At 43.9% G+C, this 24853-nt stretch overlaps 1 protein-coding gene across 3 annotated transcripts in view; it reads right to left on the bottom strand.

Annotated features, from left to right (window-relative positions):
* Crebbp (CREB binding lysine acetyltransferase) overlaps positions 1-24416 on the bottom strand; it is a 123612-nt gene extending 99196 nt beyond the window's left edge. For 2 of the 3 annotated variants that reach the window (XM_090324898.1, XM_090324899.1), the window contains exon 1: positions 24267-24416. In XM_090324898.1, coding sequence (XP_090181024.1) covers positions 24267-24351 — 85 coding nt within the window. In that variant the 5' untranslated portion in view covers positions 24352-24416. The remainder of the gene's footprint in view (positions 1-24266) is intronic. The other variant, XM_090324897.1, reaches the window with a different exon arrangement.
* Between the last annotated feature and the right edge of the window lie 437 nt (positions 24417-24853).

Raw genomic sequence — 24853 nt, 5'->3', positions numbered from 1 at the left:
AACCTCATCTCCAACCTCTAACACTTGCCATTTTACAGAACCAAATACCAAGATGATCCAAGCAGAATGGCACATGTCTACAGTCCTAGCTCCTCAGAATACAGGCTGGAAGTCAATAATAAAAGACTAGCCTGACCAAGAGAGTAATGCTTGTTTGGCTCCTCCCACCCACCCCACCAAAAACAACACAAAACACACACACAAAAAAAAACACCACACATGGGACTACGTGGCTGGGCAGCAATACAAGTTTAAAACCACTTGAAGCAACTGAACAAGACCCATCTCAATAAAAAAAAGTAAAATGAAAAGAATTGGGAATGTTGACTGTTAAAAGTGAGACTCAGCTGGCTGCGATGGCTCACGCCTGTAATCCTAGCTACTCAGAAGGCTGAGATCTGAGGGTCAAGGTTGAAAGCCTACCTGGGCACAGAAGCACCTGAGACCCTTATCTCCAATTAACTTCTAGAAAATGGGAAGTGGGGCTTGGCTCAAGGGTAGGGCAGTAGCCTTGGGCTGAAGAGCTAAGGGACAGCACCCAGGCCCAGAATTCAAGACCCATGACCCACACAAAAAAAAGTGAGGCTCTAAGCTAGGTCCTCAGAGCAAAAGTCGGGGAGACAGCTGGGTACCAGTGGCTCATGCCTGTAACCATAGCTACTCAGGAGGCTGAGATCTGAGGATCATGATTCAAAGCCAGCCAAGGCAAGAAGGTCTGTGATAATCTTATCACCAATTAACCACCAGAAAACCAGAAATGTTATAGAGCACTAACCTTGAGCAAAAGAGCTCAGAGACAATGCCCAAACCCTGAGTTCAAGCCCCATGACAAAAAAAAAAAAAAAAGTGGAGGAGGCAGGTAAATGGCTGAATCAACTTGCCCAGCCAAGTCAGGTATGGCTCAAAAATGTAATCCTAGCTAACTTGGGAGGCAGAGATCAAAAGATGGCAACACTAGGTCAGCCTGAGCAAGAAAAGAAGTTCAGGAGACTCCATCTCAACGAATGGCAAAGTAATGTCTGCCTATTAATCCAAAGACAGAAGCACAAAGGCTGGGTGCAATGGCATGTGTCTAACATGAAAGACAAGCAGAAGGCATAAATAAAAAAGATTTAGGCCAAGCCTTGGTGGCTTATGCCTGTAATCCTGACTACTTAGGTGGCTGAGATGTGAGGATCACAGTTAGAAGCCAGCTGGGGCAGAAACCAGCCCCTGAGACTCTTATTTCCAATTAACCACTCAAAAACCAGAAGTGGCAAGGTGGCTTAAGTGGTAGAGCACTAGCAGTGAGCAGGAAGAGGCTCATGCACAGTTCCTAGGCCCTGAGTTCAAGCCTCAGGGACTTGGAGTGGGGGTGGGGAGCAAACACTTCAGTCCAGGCCAGCTGAACATAAATCAAGACCATAAGAAAAAGATTGGAGTACAAAAACAATGTGTGAGAAGTCTATCTGGTGAATGTAACTGTAACCCCTCTGTACATTACAATAAAAAAAGAAAAGAAAAAGACTGGAGTTGGGCCAGGTGCGAGGCCTAGTAGGAGCCTGCTTGCCTAGAGCCACATACACAGAAAAGGCCAGAAGGGGTGCTGTGGCTTAAGTGGCAGAGGGCTAGCCTTGAGCAAAAAGTGTCCAAGGACAATGCTCAGACCCTGAGTTCAAGTCCTAGGACTGGAAAAAGAAAAGAATAGAAAAGAAAAAAATTAGAGTAAGCAAGTGTTAGCCTAGCAAGTGCAAGATCTTGAGTACACTCCCCAGTATTACCCCCTCTTGGGAAAAAAAAGTCTTGCTTGAAAACAGTGTTAAATACATCAGCTAAACAAATCATGCCTTTCTTTTTAGATATTCTTTTCTTTTTTTTTTTAAAGCTAATCCTGGAGCTTGAACTCTAGGCCTAGATGCTGAACCTAAGCTTTGGCTCAAGGCTAATGTCCTACCACTTCAGCCACAGGGCCACTTCTAGCTTTTCTAAGCAGTTTTTTGGAGATAAGCATTTCATAGACTTTCCTTCCCAGGCTGGCTCCAAACCATGATCCTCAGATCTCAGCCTCCTGAGTTGCTAGGATGACAGGCATGAGCAACTGGCAACCAGTTAGTTTCTCATCTGTCTTTTTTTTTCCCTCCCCCCTCCAGTCCTGGGCTTGAGCTCAGGGCCTGAGCACTGTCCTTGGACTTTCTCAAGGCTAGAGCTCTACCACTTGAGCCTCAGCACCACTTCTGGCTTTTTTCTATGTATGTGGTACCGAGGAATCGAACCCTGGTCTTCATGCATGCTAGGCAAGCACTCTACCACTAGGCCAAACTCCCGGCCCCTCTCATCTGTCTTAAGACATTTTTTCGGCAACACTTGGGAGGATGAGGCAGAAGGATTTCAATTCCAGGCCAACCTAGAATTGTATCTTGTGCCCCAGATTCTCTTTATTAACATGACTGATTTATTAAAACATGGACAAACCATTTTACCATACTTTATTAGCCAGAAGAATGAACTGTTGCACTCTATACTCTCAGATCAAGTAGTTGAAATTATACTGTGCACTTCACAATGTAACTTGCAGTGTCATAAGTTCTGTGAAACCAGAGATGTCACATCTAACTTAGTACCTGGCCTAAATTAAAAGAGACTATGCAAAAGAGAACATGTAATTGTAAATTACAATGAGGATCACAAAGGTTATTATAAAAATAATAATCAACATTTATGGCTACATTCTGAAAGCAGAAACGAAAAGAACAAAAATTAGAAAGTGAATTCTGTTGGGGTATTACACTGTGTAGCCTTTTTTTGGGGGAGGGAGGGTGCAGTCCTGGGGCTTAAAATCAGGGCCTAGGTTCTGCCCCTGAGCCTCTTTTGCTCAAGGATAGCACTCTACCACAATGCACTTCTGGCTTTTTCTGTTTATGTGGTACTAAAGAATAAAACTCAGGTATTCAGGGAGGCTATGGAAGCACTCTACCACTAACCCACCTTCCCAACCCTGGCTCTCCATATATATATATATATATTATATATATTATTTTCCAGAGAATAATTCCGATATTCTGGAATCTAATACCCTGGGGATCCCTACTTAGTTGCTACAACCCTGCATCAAAGAACCTCAATTTTGAGGCTGAAGCAAAGACTAATAAATGCAGAGAAAGAAATGGAAATGTGAGAAATAAACTACACAGAAGATCAGATACTGTTAAATATGTTTGTATTTTTGAACTCCTTTCCCATGAGTATTTCCTATTCCCATTCACTCCTTATTTCTCTCCAGCATTCTTACTTCCTGTGAAAAATGTTCAGGTCTGTATTCTCTAATTTTTCAGAGTTCTTTGGCATTACTTGAAACTCTGACTACTCAAATGCTTTCTCTTAAATCTTTCCAAAGCTCAAAATTTCTATTCAGCCCTCTAGATAGTCATACAAAAAGAACATTAATTCCAGTTACTAGTAGATATAATGTAAGGTAATACATATGTTCATCAGCTGAATTTAGCTGATTCACAAAGCAAATGTGAAATATCAAAATATGTTGTACATGACAACTGTACTATTTTGTCAATTAAAAGGGATACAAAAACTTGAACAATGACAAGACTACATTCTAAATAAATGTCTACAGGCAAAAGGGTAGACACATATATAGGGCAACTATTCTTAGACCTGGAAACTACTTTCTCAATGTATAACAATATATTACTAATTAGATACAACACAGGAAACAAGCTGCTTGAAGAACCAGACTAGACATTAAATCAGACCACTATTACTATTACTCCTCCTCCTCCTCCTCCTCCTATTGCTACTACTATAACTCTTCCTACTACTACTATTACTCCTCTTCCTATTACTCCTCCTCCTCCTATTATTATTATTCCTCCTCCTACTACTATTATTACTCCTACTCCTATTACTGTCACCATTGCCATAGCTTCCCTGCCACAAGCCATGCTTCTTCAGAGAAACAGTACTGTCCCAGAGCAATGAATGAAAGAACTGACCCGTGCACTTGTGTATATGGCATTCAGCACAGGGCCTGGCTTGCAGTAAGAGCCTAATGAATATTTGTCATTATTATCATCATCACAAGGTGACTGAAAGCTGAACAAGATAATAACTGTCAAGGACCTGGCATCTACCCCTAGAACAGCACAGGCATTTAACTATCATCAGGTTTCCATGGTGTAGCCCTGAATATCCTCAGCTTAAATGATTTGTGGCAATTCTGGTAGGACTGAAGCCTACCTGGCCTTGTGAATGATTATGGAATAATATCAATATATAATGGAATAGCTCTCCAACAGTGAAGAATGAAAACGAGAGGGGGGGAAGAGAGAGGAACCTGTTTTATTAGCATTTACAGCATTATAAGTAATTTTTATCTAGGCAATTAAACAGATTCCCAAAGGACTTCTTTTTTTTTTAACAATGACTGCTAGGAAATGATTTAAATTCCTTCTAGAAATTTCTATAATTCAGGTTTCTTTTATGCAGATACAATACCTCGTAATTAGCAGGATAATGAGGGCTTACCTCACCCAGAGCATGAATGAGCAGAATGGAGTATCCTCGGCATCACTAATCTGAAGATGGGCTTCCTTAGCTACAGTAGCTTAACCCTCTATACCCCTCCCCACAGTGGGGATAAGTCAGTGCTGAGCCTTCCTCTGTACAGGACTGACTCACAGGGTTTATTTAAAATGCAAACAAAAGCCAGCCTTCTTGAAGGGTTATAATGTAATTGAAGAATTCCACCCATTAGCAGGGCATGGTGGTTCACACCTGTAATCCTAGCTACTCGGGAGGCTGAGATCTGAGGATCAAAGTTCAAAACCAGCCCAGGCACAAAAGGACCTAAGACTCTTTTTTTTTTTTTTTTTTTTGCCAGTCCTGGGCTTAAGCTCAGGGCCTGAGCCCTGTCCTTAGACTTTCTCAAGGCTAGAGCTCTACCACTTGAGCCTCAGCACCACTTCCGGCTTTTTGCTATGTATGTGGTACAGAGGAATCGAACCCGGGTCTTCATGCATGCTAGGCAAGCACTCTACCGCTAGGCCAAACTCCGGGCCCGGACCTAAGACTCTTATCTCCAATTAACCTCTAGAAAATGGGAAGTGGGGCTTGGTTCAAGGGTAAGGTGGTTGCCTTGAGCTAAAGAGCTCAGGGACAGCACCCAGGCTGTGTTCAAGCCCCATGACCCATAAAAAAAAAAAAAAAAAAAAAATTCCACCCATGGACATTAAATGGACATTAAGTCACAACCCAAAGTTGCTAACACCCATCATATTTTCTGATCAAGAGGACTAGCAGACTAAAGCAATCCAAAAAGAACTTCACACAACATGAAAGTGAAATTTTGGAGAGAAAGATTAGTGAAAAGCCAGGAAAGAAAGTTTCAAATAGACAGTAATGGAAAACAACAAGCTAAGTAATCACTGCTGCTCAGATGTTGTACTAAGTTTCAAGGGGGGAAAAAAATGTAAGGATTCCCTGAAGAGTAAAGGATACTGGTAGAAAAAAAGGGAAAAGGAGTGGGGAAGGATGAGGGGAGGGGAAAAAACACAATTATCACACCAAAGCACAGCATACACCCGAAAAAATAATACAACCAAATCTTATCTTCTAATAATAAAATGCTATATTGAGGTCTATTAGATAATTCAATTTCTTTTTCGCTAGTTCTGGGGCTAGTGTCTGGACACTGTCCCTGAGCTTCTTTTGCTCAAGGTTAGCACTCTACCACTTAAGTTAAAAAACAATTTCTGGCTTTTTCTGCTAATGTTGTACTGGGGAATCCAGGCTAGGGCTTCATGCATGCTAGGCAAGCACTCTACCACTAAGCCACATTTCTAGCCCTGATTCAATTTCTTAAATCCAAATTTATATCTAAATCTAAATTGTAGGACAAATACTCATATTACAGAGGATCCTTTTTTCATTTTTTTTGTCGTCATGGGGCTTAAACTTTGGCCCTGGGCGCTGTCCCTGAACTCTTCAGCTCAAGGTTACTGCCCTACCCCTGGAGTTACAGCCCCATTTCCAGTTTTGGTTAATTGGAGGTAAGAGTCTCAAGGATGTTGGTGCTGGCTTTGAACCACGATCCTCAGATCTCAGGCCCCTGAGTAGCTAGGATTACAGGCATGAGCCACAGTACCCAGCTACAGAGGATCCATTCTTGAAGTGAAAACCTGCCTACAGGGGCCAGGAATTTGGCCTAGTGGCAGAATGCTTGCCTAGCATGCATGAAGACCCAGGTTCTATTCCTCAGTACCACAGACACAGAAAAAAAAAAGCTCTGGCCCGGGAGTTTGGCCTAGTGGTAGAGTGCTTGCCTAGCATGCATGAAGACCTGGGTTCAATTCCTCGGTACCCCACATACATAGCAAAAAGCTGGAAGTGGTGCTGAGGCTCAAGTGGTAGAGTGCTAGCCTTGAGAAAGTCCAAAGACAGTGCTCAGGCCCTGAGCCCAAGCCCAAGACTGGCAAAACAAAAATCTGCCTACAGAGTATACCTACATATTTAAACTGAATCAACTAAGCTGTTTGAAGTAAGGAGGGCTCAGAGTTTGGTCTAGTGGTAAAGTGCTTGCCTACTATGCACAAAGCCCTGGGTTTGATTCCCTAGTACCACATACACAGTAAAGTTGGAAGTGGTGCTATGGCTCAACTGGTAGAGTGCTATCTTGAGAAAGCTCAAGGACAGTGCTCAGGCCAAGATCAAGCCCCAGAACTGTGCCCCCCTTCCTCTCCTCCCCTGCCAAAAAATATAGTAGAAATGATAAAATTTACTTCACAGGATAACTTACTATTAGAAGTCTAGCACTTTATTTGTTCACTCTCAAATACACTTCAGGGCTATGTGGATATTTACCATTTACCTTCTACTTAAAGAACCCAATGTAGGGGTTCTCAGTGGTGCTGTGGCTCAAATTGAGAAGCCCAAGGACAGTGCCCAGGCCATGCGGTCAAGCCCCAGGACTGGCAAAAAAGAAAAGGAAAACAAACAAAACAAAACAAAAACAAGTCAAAGAAAAATCAAAGCTAAACCAGACTGAAAGTTCTGACTCCTGGAAATACAGGCCAACCTCTTCTCATTCTAACACACTGAAATCATTTGCAGACTGCTACAACTAAAGTTTCCTTTATATGTATGCAGGCTGCCTCCTTAACCCTTAAGAATGGAGAAAACCCAACAGAGGCATAAAAATGGAACAGTAATTGACGACAGTAATTGGCCTAACAGCCCTTCAACTATCTGGGGCTGGGGTAGCAAACAGAGCTTGTTGCTCATTGCTCTTGTGGAGAGAGAGGCTCTGGGACCCCAGGGAGGTGATATAATCTGTTGCCTGTGTATCCACCAATCAACTGCTGAGATATAGGATTAGCCATCCTGCCAAGAAAGAGTATCCTTCATAGCTGAGCATAGTGGCTCCAACTACTTGAAAGGTGGAGATATAAGAATGACAGTTCCAGGCCAGCACAAATAAAGAAAAAAGTACAACCTTAACTCAAAAAATAGGCTCAACATGGTAGTTAAAGCCTGTACACTCAGCTATGAGAAGTGAACAGATTTGAAGTCAGTCTTGGCCAGAAGCTATCACATTAAACACCCTATCTGAAACGTAACTAACAATAATAGGGCTGAGCACTTACTTGGCAAGACATGCCCCAAAAGAGAAAGGGGGTGGGTGGGGTAGAGAGACAGTCTTGGAAAAAGAGGAATATGGGGACTCAGTCACAATATGATTCCTGAAGAAAGAAGAAAGTCCTTAACTTCTGTGGCCTCATAGCAATAAAACCAAGGAGGCACCAGTGGACCAGGACCTTTGGCCAAATGCTAAGAGCTATAGCTAGCATAAAGCAGCACCAGGTCAGGAGAAAGGATAATGGGAATATTCTGGAAATAAAGCACTTATATCAGTATATACATGTGTAAAGACCCAACCCGGTGGGGTGGCTCATCTAGTGGTTCACACCTATAATCCTAGCTACTCAGGAGGCTGAGATCTGAGGATCAAGGCTCAAAGCCCACACAAAAGGACCTGAGACTCTTATCTCCAGTTAATCCCTAGAAAATGTAAAGTGGGGCTTGGCTCAAGGGTAGGATGGTAATCTTGAGCTGAAGAGCTCAGGAACAGTGCTCAGGCCCAAGATCAAACACCACCACCAGGAGGAGGAGGAGGAGGAGGAGGAAGAGGAGGAGGAAGAGGAAGAGAGGAGGGAGGGAGGGAGGGGGGGAGGGGGGAAGGGGGGGAGGGAGAAGGAAGAAGGAAGATTAAGGAGGAAGGAGGAGGAGGAAGAAGGAAGAATAAGGAGGGAGGAGGAGGAAGAAGAAGAAGGAGGAGGAGGAAGAAGAAGGAGGAGGAGGAGGAAGGAAGAAGAAGAGAAGAAAAGAAAGAAAGAAAGAAAGAAAGAAAGAAAGAAAGAAAGAAAGAAAGAAAGAACTCTTAGTATCAAGGGGTATATGGCTCCAGGAATCCATCGTTTAGGAAAAACAGAAAATACTCAGTATATAGAAAGCATATAGAATTTAATGCTGAACTGTGAAAGCTGGATTCATCTTTCCCATTCTGTTGGGCAATTTCTGCTAAACATATACACCCCTTCAAATGCCAACTTTTGCATTATCATCTAAAGTACATAAACTTTTCCCTAGCTTTTGGGAAATCATTTACCTTTTATGTTCATAAAATTAAAGGTAGAAAAACATTCAGTAGTTTATAATGACTTAAACACAAGTAATGATAAAGTAGACAGCCTCTCTACATCTACTGAGCTGCATAATGAATGTGCAGAAATCTACAATTTTTGTTTTTCAAGTGTCTTTTGATATTTTAAATTGAGTTTGGCCCAAGTGTGGTCAAAAGCCAATTTAGAAAACTGTGAGGGCTGGGAATGTGGCTTAGTGGTAGAGTGCTTGCCTAGCATGCATGAAGCTGTGGGTTTGACTCCTCAGTACCTCATAAACAGAAAGGGCTGGAAGTGGTACTGTGGCTCAAGTGATGGAATGTTAGCCTTGATCAAAAGAAGCTCAGAGACAGTGCCCAGGCCCCGAGTTCAAGCCCAAAGACTGAGGAGGGGGGGGGGAATCTGTGAATAAGGCAGCTTACTATCTGTAGGTTATTTGAGAATAAAACCCAAGAAATTAATGTATTAAATCTAAAACTAGCCCATTAAATTAATGACAGTAGATCAGGATCTGATGGCTGAATGCCTGCAATCCTAGCTACTCCAGAGGCTGAGATCTGAGGACCAAGGTATGAAGCCAGCTCGTGCAAAAAATTTTTGTGAGACTTTCATTTCCAGTAAAGTACCAAAAATGAAAAAAGTGGAGCTGTGGCTCTAGAGATAAGTATTTGCTGTGAGCACAAGAGCTTAGAGATAGCACCTAGATTCCAAGTTCAAGTCCCAGGGAAGAAAAAAGTTCAGAGAGCCTGGGGCCGGGAGTTTGGCCTAGTGGTAGAGTGCTTGCCTAGCATGCATGAAGACTCGGGTTCAATTCCTCAGTACCACATACATAGAAAAAAGCCAGAAGTGGTGCTGAGGCTCAAGTGGTAGAGCTCTAGCCTTGAGAAAGCCCAAGGACAGTGCTCAGGCCCTGAGCTCAAGCCCAGGACTGGCAAAAAAAAAAGAGTTCAGAGAGCCAAGCACTAGTGACACTCCTATAATCCTAGCTACTCAGAAGGTTGAAAGTGGAAGATGGTGAGCTCTGAAGATAGGGCAAGCAACATGAAGAGATTATCCTCAACTAATCACCAGAAGCTGGAAGTAGAGGTATAGCTCAAGCAATAGAGTGCTAGCCTTGAGCAAAAAAAAAAAAGCCAAGTAAGGGAAAAAGCCTTGAGTTCAAATCCCAATAGAAGCAAGTAAGTACGCACATGCGCGTGTGCGCGCGCACACACTCACACAAAGTTTTTGAGGGGCTAGGAGTGTGGCCTGGTGATAGAGTACTTGCCAGCATGCATGGTTCCTGGGTTTGATTCCTATGTACCATATACACAGAAAAAAACAGAAATGGAGCTGTGGCTTAAGTGATACAACATGAGCCTTGAGAAAACCCAAGACCAGTGCCCAGGCCCTGAATCCAACCCCTAGGACTGGCAAAAAAAAAAAAAAGCACTCAGGAGCATATTATAAAAGGGAAAAATGATCAAAAAAAAGGGGGGGGGATGATCCCAGGATCTCCAGTTCCTCGTTCCCAAAACATTCCTCAGAAATTCCCTCTGGAAACTTTCAAATCCAGTCTTGAATTTTACTACCCCAGCCTGCACCATATAAAGCTCTTTATACTTCCTCACCGCTGGGGTGACAGGTACACACAGCCATGTCCAGCTTTTTATCAGCTGAGACAGGGTCTCTTGAACATTCACTTTTTGCTTGGGCCAGCCTTGATCTTGATCCACCCAATAACTGTCTCCTGTGCGCCTAGGATTACTGTGCTTGCTCCTTCTAAAACTTCTTTACTTGCACACAAATTGACATATAGCTTGTATTTCTAAAAAGGGCTAATTCTGATCTTTGTTTTCCACCCTAACTTTTTATTTCATACTTTGTAGCACCCATTTTTGTTACAGTATTCACCTCCAGACAGTTGGGGTAGGTTGGGGGGTAGGAGTGGGAGTAGGAGGTAGGAGTGGTACCTAATTACTATTCCTCATCCTTAAAATGACTTAATCCTTTATTGCCTACTAGACTTTTGGGGTTCTATTCAGGATTTTACAATCTCAAAATTAATCTAATTAATAAAAAGGTCTGTGACTGAAATGATCTGTGTTGATGTAAATGTTCTCAGAAGGCTTACCAAGCAAAAATCTGATTTTTACTGCTTGGTGTAGGGTTGTTCAGCTAGATATTCGTACATCAACTACTAAAGTGAGTAACTAAAAAAATTCGTTTTTCTTTTCTTTCTTTCTTTCTTTTCTTTTTTTTTTTTTTTTTGTGGGTTAGGGGGCTTGAACTTGGCCTGGGCACTGTCCCTGAGCTCTTCAGCTCAAGGCTACTGTCCTACCTTTCAGCCAGGCCATCTTGAATCACGATCCTCAGATCTCAGCCTCCTGAGTAGCTAGGATTACAGGTGTGAGCCAGCAGCGCCCAGCTGTTCCTGAGATTTTTCTGCTCAAGACGAGTGCTTTACCACTTAAGCCACAGTTCCATTTCTGTCTGTTTCGTGGTTTAAGTGGAAATAAAGAGTCTCACAGACTTTCTGGCCCAGGCTGGCTTAGAAAAATGATCCTCTGATCTCAACCTCCTGAATAGCAAGGACTACAAGCATGAGCTAGCTACTAGTGCCTGGCAAAAGATACCCCTTTTAAAGGAACTTTGTCTTTCAGACTCCAAACATCTTAAAAAACTTGAGAAGCAAATATTCTTAGAGAGATGCTGCCCAATACAGTGGCCACTAGCCACGTAAGACCATGTACTTAATATTTTTACACTTAAAATTTGCATCACACCAGTCACATTTCAATTCCTCAAGTGTCATGTGTGGCTCCCAGTTCCAGCCTAAGCAGTGCAGCCACAGAACACATCCACTACCAGAGAGTACTACTGGACAGCGTGAGCCTCCAAATTACCACCAATTTTACCTCTAACAAGGAAGAGTCCAATTCCTCTCTGCTGTTAAGGTAAGGAAGAGTCCAATTCCTCTCTGCTGTTAAGGTATCTTTTTTCCTCACATGGTGGGGACATGAGAGCTAGACTTCTCTTTCCTTCACTCGAAGGGTACCTGAAGGTGTTTCACAAGAAGTTCTACTGTATAGATCTTGATAAACAAAACCTAATTCACACAGAAGTAGAGGCACAACCAAAATAACACTGAAAACATATCAATATTTTAAACCTTTTGCAATTCTTTAATGAAGATCTAAGTTTTGGTGTAAATCAGGAGAAAAATTATATAATCCCAATGGATCATTTTTACTAGTTAAAACAACATGGCTAGGAGTTTGGCAGCTTGGTGGTAGAGTGCTCACCTAGCATGCACAAAAACCCAGGTTCCATTCCTTGGTACCACACATATAGAAAAGGCCAGAAGTGGTGCTGTGGCTCAAATGGTAGAGCTCTAGCCTTGAGAATGTCCAAGAACAGTGCTCAGGCCCTGAGCTCAAGCCCAGGACTGGCAAAAAAAAAAAAAAAAAAAACCACCCATAAATCACCCCACCTAAGATAGTGAAGAGAATGGAATTTCCACTGCCAGGTTTCCCACAGTAGGATTTTCAGGAAGAGAACGTCTTAGAATGAATCTGGCTTCCCTCAAGGTCCACAGGAGCTGATCTCAAGAGGAATGAAGTCTCATGTACCTGTTTTTCAACCAGCCAACCCAGAAAGTCCAACAGAGAGCCCAAGACCATTTCTCTCTCCTACTTCTGCTTTCTAATATAATTTTCTTGTACTTGGTCTTTTTTTCCTTTTTTTTGCCAGTCCTGGGCTTGAGCTCAGGGCCTGAGCACTGTCCTTGGACTTTCACAAGGCTAAAGCTCCACCACTTGAGCCTCAGCACCACTTCCAGCTTTTTTTTCTGTATATGTGGTACCAAGGAATTGGACCTGGGTCTTCGCACTCCACCACTAGGCCAAACTCCTGGCCCACTTTTTTTTTTTTTTAAACTAAGTCCTAACCTAAATCAAGCCCTTCAAACAATAATCAGAAAGTGACAGAAAAACAGTCCCCCACACTTTTTTTTTTTTTTTTTTTTGCCAGTCCTGGGGCTTGAGCTCAGGGCCTGAGTGATATCCTTGGACTTTCTTAAGGCTAGAGCTCTACCACAGTACCATTTCTGGCTTGTTCTATGTATGTGTTAACGAGGAATCAAACCTGGGTCTTCATTCTTGCTAGGCAGATACTCTATCACTAGGCCAAACTCCTGGCCCCAACAGTCCCGTTTAATTACAGTTCAATTTCCAATAAAGAAGAGTGGAAATGCAAACACAGATCCAGTACAATAAGTCACATTATTGTCTATTTTGTAAGACCTCTAAATCTCAGCTTTCTTCATTCAAAATGAAAAGTGCACTAGGTTTGGTGTAAGTGAAACAGGCAGGGATAGCAGAGAGCACACTGGCACAGGTTCTGAGTCAGGCTGTCACTCCTATCATCCCAATCCTTACTGGCAGGAAGGCAGGCAATGCTGCTCTTCTCCCACACAATTAAAACAATTTGAGCTGCCTCAACCTGTTATATATCAGGCAGCACAGTAGCTAACACACAAAGCTAACCAAGTAAGAAGTAGAATACAATGTCAGGGTAGGGGCGGGAATCCTTTGCCCCTCTACTTTTGTCTGATTCACTTCCCTGCTCCTTTCATTTATACATGCACACAGGACAGGCACCTAACCCCCAAAGCTGTAAAGTGAAGCCCCAGGGCTGGGAACGTGGCTTAGTAGTAGAGTGCTTGCATGCATGAAGTTGATTCCTGGGTTCCATCCCTCAGTACCACATAAATCAAAAAGGCCTGGTGTACTGCTCTGACTCAAGTGGTAGTGTGCTAGCCTTGAGCAAAAGAAACTCGGGGACAGTGCCCAGGCCCTGAGTTAAGCCCTAGAACTGGCAAAACAAAGTGAAGTCCCAGTCACTGAGGTGCCGGGCTAGGAATTAGACTTCTATGTCCACTGTGAGCTGGGAATCCCTCCCCCAGTACCACACTGATGGCTCTCAGTATAAAAAGCTCTGACATTTCCTTCAACTCTGAGTCATGCTTAGAAGGTTCTACTTTTAATCAGGTGACAAATACTCAAAATATTTTAATCCAAAGGAATTGGGTCAAGCTCTTATAGTCCATAATTGTCAAAGCAAACCCTAATTATTAGACAGATCTTGATAGCTCCTTAGTGCATCATTCAGTTCATAATCAAATACCAAAATCTGCTGCTCTATTTAAATGTTGTCTAAGCCTTCTCCACATGCCATCATAAAGAAGAGCTTATTTTTCTACCCATTTCATTGGATTTTCTAACCAATAAAGTTAAAATATTTATCACTAGTGTCATTGTGAAAAGAAAACTCCAAACTATTTAGGGAGAGATAGTGAAGCCTTTGTATTTTGCCAATCCTGGGTCTTAAACTCAGGACCTGGGTACTCTCCCTGAGCTTGCTCAATGCTAGCAATCTACCACTTAAGCCACAGCACCACCTCCAGTTTTTTGTGTGTATGTGGTAACAAGGAATCAAACCCAGGGCTTCATGCATACTAGACAAGCACTCTACCACTAGGCCACATTCCTGGTCCTGATTATTTTATAATACAAAAGTTTTAGCCAGGTGGCAATGGCTCACACTTGTAATCCTAGCTACGCAAGAGGCTGAATTCTGAGGATCATGGTTCAAAGCCAGCCCAGGCACCAAAAGTCCCTGAGACTCTTTGTCTCCAATTAACCACTAGAAAAATCACAGTGGTACTGTGGCTCAAGGAAAATGGCAGTGGCCTTGAGCTGAAGAGCCCAGGGACAGTGCTCAGGCCCCATGACCGACCCCCCCCCCCAAAAAAAAAATAAACAGAAAAACTCAGATGTGCTGTGGCTCAAGTGGTAGAGCACTATCCTTGAGCAGGGACATTGCCTAGGCCCTGAGTTCAAGCCCCAGGACTGGCAAAAATAAATAAATATAATCTATGGCTGAGAGTTTGGCCTAGTGGTAGAGTGCTTGCCTAGCATGCACAAAGAGCTGGGTTCAATTCCTTGGTACCACATACAGAGAAAAACCTGAAAGTGGTGTTATGGTTCAAGTGGTAGAATGCTACCCTTGAGAATGCCCAAGGACAGTGCTCAGGCCCTGAATTCAAGCCCCAAGGCCAACAAAATAATAATAACAATCTATACTGCACCAGAATTATACAACCCCATTAAGCAGTTTACTTTGTGTTTTATTATGGGTGATTTGAATTTAAAAAGCAGATTTAGGTACAGATATAAAAGAAATATCATGGGCTGGGAGTTTGGCCTAGTGGTTAAAATGCTTGCCTAGCATGCATGAAGACCCGGGTTCGATTCCTCAGTACCTCATACATAGAAAAAAGCCAGAAGTGGTGCTGAGGCTCAAGTGGTAGAACTCCAGCCTTGAGAAAAGTCCAAGGACAGTACTCAGGCCCTGAGCTCAAGCCCAGGACTGGCAAAAATAAAAATAATAGAAATATCATCTGTACACAGTAAGGTAAGGTATGTACAGAAAGAGGGCAGATTAAAAGATTTTCAGATAGTAGTTAATAGAACACTTTGAGATGGAAGAGGAAATTCAGATGTGCCCATGAGGAAGGATTTTTCACCATTAGATTTTAATCATTCTTAGTGATAGCTCAACTAAGCATTCCTTTGATTAATGAAAACAAAACACAAGGGAAAATGTCACATGGGATGATATCCAATTTTTTCTTAAGTTTTAAAAGAAATACTCTTAAAAACAGAAACCAACAAAAGACTTGCTTTCTGAATTTAGAGCCAGAAAACATCCTGATGATGTTTTTTAATCACTGCTGTTCTCTATATTGTCTAAAAACTAAACGGGGAAAGGAAGAGCTGGAAATGTGGCTTGGGGGTAGAGTACTTGCCTGGCATGCATGAAGTCCTGGTGTCAAGTCCTCAGTACCACATAAATAGAAAAGGCCCGAAATAACACTGTGACTCAACTGGTAGAGCACCAGTCTTGAGCAAAAGAAGCTCATGGACAGTGCCTAGACTCTTTAGTTCAAGTCCCAGGACTGGCAAGAAAAGGAGAAAGGAGGATAGGGTCTGGGTGGGGAAAGGGGTAAGGAGGGGAAAGTTTTACTTCTAAGTCTTCCATGCATCTAGTGTTCTTTCTTTCATTTATTTTGTTGGTCATGGGACTTGAACTCTGGGCCTGGGTGCTCAAGGTTACTGCTCTACCACTGGGCTTGGGCGGTGTCTGAGCTCTTCAACTCAAGGTTACCACTCTACCTCTTCAGCCACAGCACTACTTCCCATTTTATAGTGGTTAATTGGAGATAAGAATCTCGGGTTCTTTAGGGCCCAGGCTGGCTTTGAACCGCAATCCTCAATCCTCCGATCTCAGCCTCCTGTGTAGCAAGGATTACAGGGGTGAACCTTCACGATCGGCTCTAGTGTGCGAAGTACCCTAGCACAGATCCCTTCCGGGAATGTCCAAGCTCAATGGCAAAGTCTGTCTACTTGTCACAGAACTCCACAAAGAGGAATATGCAAAAGCTCTAAAAGATACTGGTGCTATGGCTTACATTTCTGCCTCAAGGGGAGAATTTTCCTGAAAGCTAAGTTGAAGACTGAATATGGAAGAGGGGATCTCTTCCCCAGTTAAAGCAGATTTATCCATCCCACACCAGACCCAATAGATTTCCCAGGACAATGCTTACAGAAAAAGGCCTCAGCGCAGGCTGAAGAACACAGGACACGTACTGGAATCAGAGCACATACCTAGGAGTGTTAGCTATCTGGAAGGCCATCCGAGAACAACCAGAATAAGACTTATGAGAGTAGTGACATCCAAGGAAATGACTGTCACAGGCAAGGTACTGTTCCCAACCTAGAAGGCCAGGAAGGTATCAGAGCTTCTAGGCCACCAAAAACTCATGGCATGCCTGTTTCCATCCCAACTCTCAGGGCCCACCTTCCGGTGTCCTTTCCCAGTACTTAGGCCTAGGCTTCTGAACTGGTAAATAAATGCTGCTCTCTTAAGCCAGGGGAAGTGGCTCACGCCTGTAATCCTAGCTACTCAGGGGGCTGAGATCTGAGAATCACTGTTCAAAGCCAGCCCCAGCACTAAAGAACGTGAGAGGGAAATGAGGACAAAACCATGAGAGGGGGTATCAATGTGTGAGAAGTAATGCACCTAGTATCTGGTGAAGTTATCTGTATCCCCTCCATACATTACCTCAATAATAAAAAAGAAAAAAAAAAAAGAACATGAGACTCATCTCCAATTAACCACTAGAAAACCAGAAGTGGCGCTGAGGCTAAGGGGCAGGGCAGTAGCCTTGAGCTGAAGAGCTCAGGCTGACAGCGCCCAAGCCCAGAGTTCAAGCCCCATGACTGACACAAAAAAAATGCTGCCCTCTTTGGATTACCCTTTCTGAATCAGGAATTTTCACACTTGTTGCACTTTGTAATCTTTTTTTTAAGTTTTGTCCTAAATCTTATTAATGCAGGTCTAAGCTACTAAAAGGCATCTACCCAAATCCTCTCTATACATACTCTCCATATATACATATCTATATACACTCTCTCCACATACACACACACACACACACACACACACACACACACACGCACGCACACATATGTACACACACATACTCTATATATACTCTTTTCATTTTTTACTTTTTAAGCCAGTCCAGGGGCTTTAACTCAGGACCTGAGCTAGCTTTCTCAAAGCTAGCATTCTAGCACTTGAGCCACAATACCACTTCCAGCTTTTTCTACGTATATGATACTGAGGAATCGAACCCAGGTCTTTGCGCACACTAGGCAAACTCTCTACCACTAGGTCAAACTCCCCGCCCTCTATATATTCTCTCTCTATATATCCTGTATAAACTGCTATTGCCTACTGGATATTTCAAATGGAATTATAATATACACTCTAAGGAACAGAATAAATATTCATTTACTTCTTAACTAGTTCGTGAAATATGCTTAAAAATTATAAAATGTGTTTAGAACACATGACGTAACTTTAGCTTCTTAAAATTTAATAGTCCTCATGTTCCTATTTTTAAAAATACAAGTGAAAATGGAGGCAGAATCAATAGTATTGATTTCAGAATTCCTGCTATGTATCCAGTAAAAGGCTGTACAACAGATGTGCTTGCACATGGGCCTCTGTGGACTCATGCATATAGCTATTGTTTCCACAACTACCAACAAATAGGTCTTGATCCAATCAGACAAGCGCTCCCAGGTAAGTCCTGTAAGGACAATATATATCCTTATTCCCTAATATTTCCAGTGTCAGCAACTCGGTCACTGAGTAGATGCTTCAGAACAGGCCCTTCCTTACTTACTCTGCCTTTCCATTGGGAATCACTGACATGAGAATCATTATGATCCTATTAACTGATGAAGAAAGGCAAGTACTAATGGCTGGCAAAAACTGTCCCCAAAATGTTCTGGCCTGAAACTCACCTAGCTCAGCTGGGTTGATCACTGAGTAGCAGCACTTGAATAGGAAAATCAGGAGTAAAAGAGAAATGAAGAGCAGATCAAAGAGTGGTAGCAAGTTAACTTTAAATGCAGTCTTGGGAGAAACCCATGAGAACTTTGAAGGATAAAAACTTCACATTCTTTTATCTATTGCCTCAGTTTCCCAAGGGCCAACGGTACTGGATATTGATTGTAGCATCAGGAGAGCTGCTGTGGGAAAGCTCAGGTAGACCAGCATCTGGTTTCACAGGAAAGACGCTTCATTCACTACAGCCATGAGGTGACAAAGCAATGGGGATGAGAACAGTGTGGGAGCTACCCAGGTAAGCAAAAAGTAAAATAGCCAGTGAAAGAACCAAAGAACCGTTTTTCTTTTTAGTCAGTCATGGGGCTTAAACTCTGGGCCTGGGCATTGTCCCTGAGCTCTTCAGCTCTAGTCAAGGAACTTTTAGTGCAGGCCCTTGAGAAAGGGGCTAGAATTTATATTGTTCCCTAATCTTGTAAGCACTAGTACTCTCTTTTTAATGTCATCCCTGGATCAGCAAACTTTTTCTGTAAAGGGCTGGAGAGTTCACGTCCTCTTTCAGCTTTGTGGGCCATATGGTTTCTTGTCCCAACTATTGTGCACTTCCATTTTGGAAAGACCATAAACAGTGTGTAATCTAATAGCTGTGGCTTACTCTCAGAAAATTTCAGTGTAAAAACCTAACCTCTCAGGAGACTGAGAACTGAGGATCGCGGTTCAAAGCCAGCCTGGGCCCTAAAGACTGTAAGACTCTTATCTCCAATTAACCCCTAGAAAACTGGAAGTGGTGTTGTGGCTCAAGGGGTAGGGCGGCAGCCTTGAGATGAAGAGCTCAGGGACAGCGCCCAGGCCCAGAGTCCAAGCCACATGGCCCCCCCCCCAAAAAAAAATTTAGACCTAAGCCAGCAGCTCATAATCCTAAATTCTCACAAGGTTAAGATCTGGAGAATGACAGTTCATGGTTAGGTAAGGAAGAAAAGTGCTAGACCTCATCCCCAAAATAAAACACAAGAAATACAGCTCAAGTGCTAGAGAGAACCGGCCTAGCAAGCCTAAGGCCCTAAAACACAAAACAGCAGCCTTTTTGTAAAAATAAATAAATAAATAACAAAAAGAATTGATTCGAAAGGTAAATAACAAAGATTTCCAATCTTCTGATGTACCTCTGAAGAATACTTAGCATGATAGCACATTGCCCAACTCGTAGTAGAGATGAATTCTCACCATTCTCCCAAGCTATTTGTCTATTTTTTTTGGGGGGGAGGGCGGTGAAGGCAGTCCTGGGGCTTGAACTCAGGGCCTAGACCACTGTCTCTGAGCTGCTTCTTTTTGTGCAAGGCTAACTCTCTACCACCTGAGTCACAGCACCACTTCCAGCTTTTTCTGCATATGTGGTACTGAAGAATCGAACCCTTTGTGCATGTTAGGCAAGCACTCTACCACTAGGCCCAACCCAAGTGTACTTTTTTTTTTTTTTTTTTTGCTAGTCCTGGGGACTGAACTCAGGACCTGAGAGCACTGTCCTAGGGCTTTCTTTAAGGCTAGCGCTCTAACACTTGAGACACAGCACAGCACCACTTCTGGCTTTTCTATGTATGTGGTATCAAGGAATCGAACCCAGGTCTTTGTGCATGCTAGGCAAGCACTCTACCACTAGGCCATACTCCTGGACCCTCATCTATTTTTTATAGCAAAAGAATCTAGAAACTTTGATGAAAAACCTAACTTCCTTTTTAGCTAGGAATTAGCAATGAGGTAAAAATAACTTGACCATTTCTCAATTATCCTCTACAGTAAACAGGAACATGAACCCACAATTTTTTGGGTTTTGTTTGTTTTGCCAGTCCTGAGGCTTAACTCAGGGCCTGGGCAATATCCCTGAGCTAGTTTGGCTCAAGGCTAGCACTCATCACTTGAGCCACAGCACCATTTCTGGCTTTTTCTGTGTATGTGGTACTGAGGAATTGAACCCAGGCTTCATGCACGCTAGGCAAGCACTCTATCAGTGGGCCACATTCCCAGCCCTGAACCCACAGTTTTGACTGAGAGTAACACCAGAACCTAAGGGAAAGGGGGTCCTGCTCCACCCATGCTAGGAAGAACAGTCTGCTTTCCCCTATCCAAACTGGTTATAAACTTTATGCATAGACTTTTAATTCCCTGGCTGCAGTAGTAGTGCTACTAAAATTTCCTAAGTATCACAGTCTCTGGGGTCTAGTAAACTCTAGTAAATTCAATGTTTTTGTTGTAGATTCACAAAATAAATACACAAACTGTTACTTTTACCATCTAGATTTAGTTCTGGTTTTGACCTTTTTAGCTAGTTTGGGCAGATCAACTCTCTAAATCTAGATGCTCACCTAAAAACAGCAGCAATGGGGTGCTCCTGGTCCCCTGAAGACAGTGCAAAGATCACACTGAGATAGTGATGAGAAAAGCACTCTGATCTGCAGTAAAGTACTGTACATGCAACAAGATTACTTATATTTACCTTAAGCTTTCTTTATAACACACACCTCAACTGCATTCAAGAACAGCTTCATGGCTGGAGCCAGAGTAGTCCTAGCTGTTAGAGGCTAATACAGGAGGCTCTCTGGAGCCCAGGAATTGGAGGCCAATCTAAGCAATAGTTAAGACTGAGTCTCTTAAAAAACACAGAGCCGAGTGTAGTGGCTCACATCTGTAATCCTAGCTACTCAGGAGGCTGAGATCTGAGGATCACGGTTCAAAGCCAGCTGGGGTATAAAAGACTGTGAGACTCTAATCTCAAATTAATCTCTAGAAAATGGGAAATGTGGTTTGGCTAAAGGGTAGGGTGGTGGCCTTGAGCTGAAGAGCTCAGGGACAACGCCCAGGCCCGGAGTCTAAGCCCCACAACCAACCAAAAAAAAAAGAAAAAAAGAAAAGTTTAGGGAAGAGAGCCTAGGGCCCGTGACCTACCTCCAGCATCCCCCCCCCAAAAAAAGTTAACTTCTTTAAAAACAAGCATTTACAGTAGAAAATGGAATCACAAGCACTTGGAGCCATCCATATACAACACAGGATGAAATATACTTATGGTCAAATTTCAAAAAGAAACTTGGGAACTTTTTTTTCCCCAGTCCTGGGGCTTGAATTCAGGGCCTGAGCATTGTCCTTGGGCTTTCCTCAAGACTAGCACTCTATCTAACTAACATAACTCACTTGAGCCACTCACCACTTCTGACTTTTCTATGTATGTGGTACCAAGGAATCAAACTGGGGTTCTTCATGTACGCTAGGCAAGCACTCTACCACTAGGCCAAACTCCTGGCACTGGAAACGTTTTACTCCTTGTACACAAATTTTGCCATAACAAAGTTGATAAAAATAAAAGTTGATCATATGCCTGTATGGCAATTACTTATTTCCTCTACACTGTGCTATGATAAGTCCCTGCTACTGAGAGGCACTAGTATGCTGCTGTTTCAATTTAGACATATGTATTAAACAAGTTTCCCAAGCACACAACTGAATATTAGTAACAAAAAGTCTCCACTTCTTACCAAGGGTGTCAAGAAAAAGAAGGTACATCTGTGAGCAAGAGTTTAAGGCTTCAAAGTAAAACAAGAAAACGCCACTTCACTACCGTCCTGTTACAGTTAGACTGTGCCACTTCAGAGTGCTTTATTAATGGGATGAGAGTACTACTTCTCCTTCCTCCTTGTACTCTCTTCCTGTCACCGGTGACAATGACATTACCATTCAGATGGTGCCTGGCCCTACTTCAGTGGTTTATTTATATGTGGATGTCCCCTCGGTGGGCTTCTTATAGCATGCCAGCAATACCCTGACTAACAGGCTCCCCAAAATGAGGACATTTCCTTCTGAGTCCACAGCTAAGACACTGATGGCTTCCACCAGCCCCCTCAGTTGTGCTCAGCATCGCAGGCTCAAAGGCCATCTCTTCCTTCACCTTCCACCCTTCACTTCTTCCAAGACAGAGCTCCCTCCCTCAAAAGTGATTCTGCTCAAGGCAAACACTGTGCTTTGTATGACCCAGTATTCTCCTGGAGGTCTAAGATCCATCCTCACACTAAAAAATGTTTAAATAGATTGAGTCTTTCAAAAATATTATTCTTAGGTCTCTCCATACCATCTAACCAAATGCCTTTACTCCTTTGAATGTACTTGATGTAAACACGTTAGCCTCTTATTTGCTTAATACATATCCTTAAGATCTCTCTCTGTCCATCTCATTACTGGCTATCTTAAACTACTAGTTACTCCAGACAAGGTTTCACCTTGTTTAATGTGCTCAGTAATGATCCGTTCCTCAGCAGTCCATGCTAACACACCCTTTCATGATGATGGGATGCTGGTGACCAGTAACTGAGGACTCCAATATGACAGACCTCTTTTTATTTGGACTAAATTACTTTTTGTTCCACATTTGGGAAAGTAAAAGTGCTCCTGTCCTTGTCAAGAGCCAAAAGTGGGAAAGGAAAAGTGGCTAGAGACAATCCTTTTTGATAAGCTGTGTTGTGATTACCAGCCTGTTAATATCTGACCATCAAGTAACAAACTATTTCAAAGAAGTCCATCCTTTGGGCTCCATAGATACAGTAGTACAAGCCTTAAGTCTTCTTATTAATTTGTCTGTGCTTTTAAGGGAAAAAAAAATTGACAATAACTTCATTCAACAACAACAAAGCTGCGAAGCCATTCAAGTTACCAGTGTTAGGAACAAAGCTTCAACACTGATTGCTTGATATAATTTATATTTCATGATTAAAGACTTTTCACTCCAACATGGCAAGATTAACAAAGCAAAGGAGATCTGTTCAATGAAAGAGTTCAAACTGTTGTCATTTTCACATTTCTCAATTCAATAACCTCGATCTACAAAATGAATGTCAAACTCAAATTTTAATTAGTTAAGAACAGGGATTTCGCTATACCTAAGAATCACTACTCCTTCCCACTAGTGAACACATTTCACTTCAACAAGAATTTCCTTAAAACTTAAAAAATCTCTCTGTTTCTACACTATCAATATTCCATGCTGCCTTTCATGACTGGTTTCCAGGAACTATATTCAAATTTAAGTCACCAAAATTTAAGTTTTATTTCAATGGTAGGAGATTTCTTTTTTAATTACTGGTCAGTTGAAGAAATAGCTCCATAAGTTAAACGACTGTGTCTGGGGCAAATCGGAGGGCCGCAATATAATTCAATTTGGACCCAGTCATCAAAAACTGATTTTCAGATGCCACTACTACGAGCCCACAGGAGAAACGCTAGCTGCGCTGAGACGGCATTGTTCCCAGCAGCGATCAAGTTTTTACTGCAAAGGTGAGCTTAAAGGGGAAACAAAAACAGTTGGTAATGCTACCATGAAGCAGCCTAGAAGACCCCAGAGTTACGGAATGAACAGCCAGGTCTCCGGGACGCCCGATATAACCTAAGACAATTTCCAGCGAAGTTCTTTCACGCGGAGGGGAGGTGATTTAGTCAACATACGGCTCCATTTAAAAAAAAAAAATTGTAATGCTTACTTTACTTCACACGATCTTTTTGTTCATCTAAAGGAAAAAAAAAAAATCAACGCGAGCTCCAGGGAAAGGCAGGAGCCCAAATGGGTTGAAAAATCTCCCCAACTTTCTTTGGAAGTTACCTATGTAAATTAAAACGCACCCCAGCAACTTTGATGATGACATCTTGTGAATGAAGTTTGGGTGTTTGGGGGTGGGGAAAAGAGGAGTAACGAGATGACGAGAAGAAGAAAGAAGAGAGAAAAAGCAAGTTTCAGAATAACTGCTAAACGCTCCCCGCAAGGAACACATTCCAAGAAACTTCGCAGCCGCAACTCACAAGCCCTGGGCGGCCGTGTCCTCCACCGCGGCGCGGAGGGACGGGCGGCCGGGCCGGAGCCGCCCTCCCGGGTCCCCGCCGCTGTCAACCCCGGCCGGCCACGCGTGCGGACGCCCGGCCGCACCCCCCACACACACCCCGCTTCACTCCTCCTCCCCGGAGCGCCCGGGCCCGCCGCGAACCGGGCTGGTCCCCGCCGGGGAGGCCGGCGTCGGACCGCGGACCGCCCCGGAGCCTCCACGCCCGGACCCCCGCTCCCCGCCCCGCGGCGGGCGCTGACAGGCGCGCCGGGCTCGGTCTCACCTGTGCTGTCATTCGCTGAGAAGCCGGGCGAGCTGAGTTTGGCTCGTTTCGGGTTGGGCGGTCCGTCCAGCAAGTTCTCGGCCATCTTCACCTGCTTCGCGGGAGGCGCCCCGAACGCGGGCGGCCGGCCGGCCGGCAGCAGAGGCCGACGGGGTCCGGCCGGAGACTGCGAGCGAGCGAGCGAGCGAGCTCCGGAGCGCAGGAGCGCGGGCCGGGCCGGGCCGCGGAGAGCGCAGGCCGGGTGGGGGAGGCGGCGGCCAAATCTCAGCCTCAGCAACAGCGCCCCGCAGCGCTCACCGCCCGCCCCCGGCCGCCGCCGCCGCCGCCGCCGCCGCCGCCGGCCGCGGCCCCCTCATCCCCTGCCCGCCTTCCGAGCGCGACACTCCGCGGCGGGGGCGCCCAGGCGGCCCGGCCGCCCCCCCGGGCCCGGCTGGCAGCGACGGCGCCCGGCCCGGCGGCTCAGGCGGCGCCCGGGAACATGGTGCCGCCGCCGCCGCCGCCGCCTCGTCCCCCCCCCCCCGCGCCCCACTTAATGAATTCGCCCGCGGCCCGACGACCAGGGGGCTCCGGGCTCCGACGCCCGCCCG

This window comes from Megascapheus bottae, chromosome 36, assembly GCF_031878675.1.
Source record: "Megascapheus bottae isolate mThoBot1 chromosome 36, mThoBot2.hap1, whole genome shotgun sequence".
NCBI lineage: Eukaryota > Metazoa > Chordata > Mammalia > Rodentia > Geomyidae > Megascapheus > Megascapheus bottae.
This window is presented reverse-complemented; position numbering and strand designations above follow the sequence as displayed.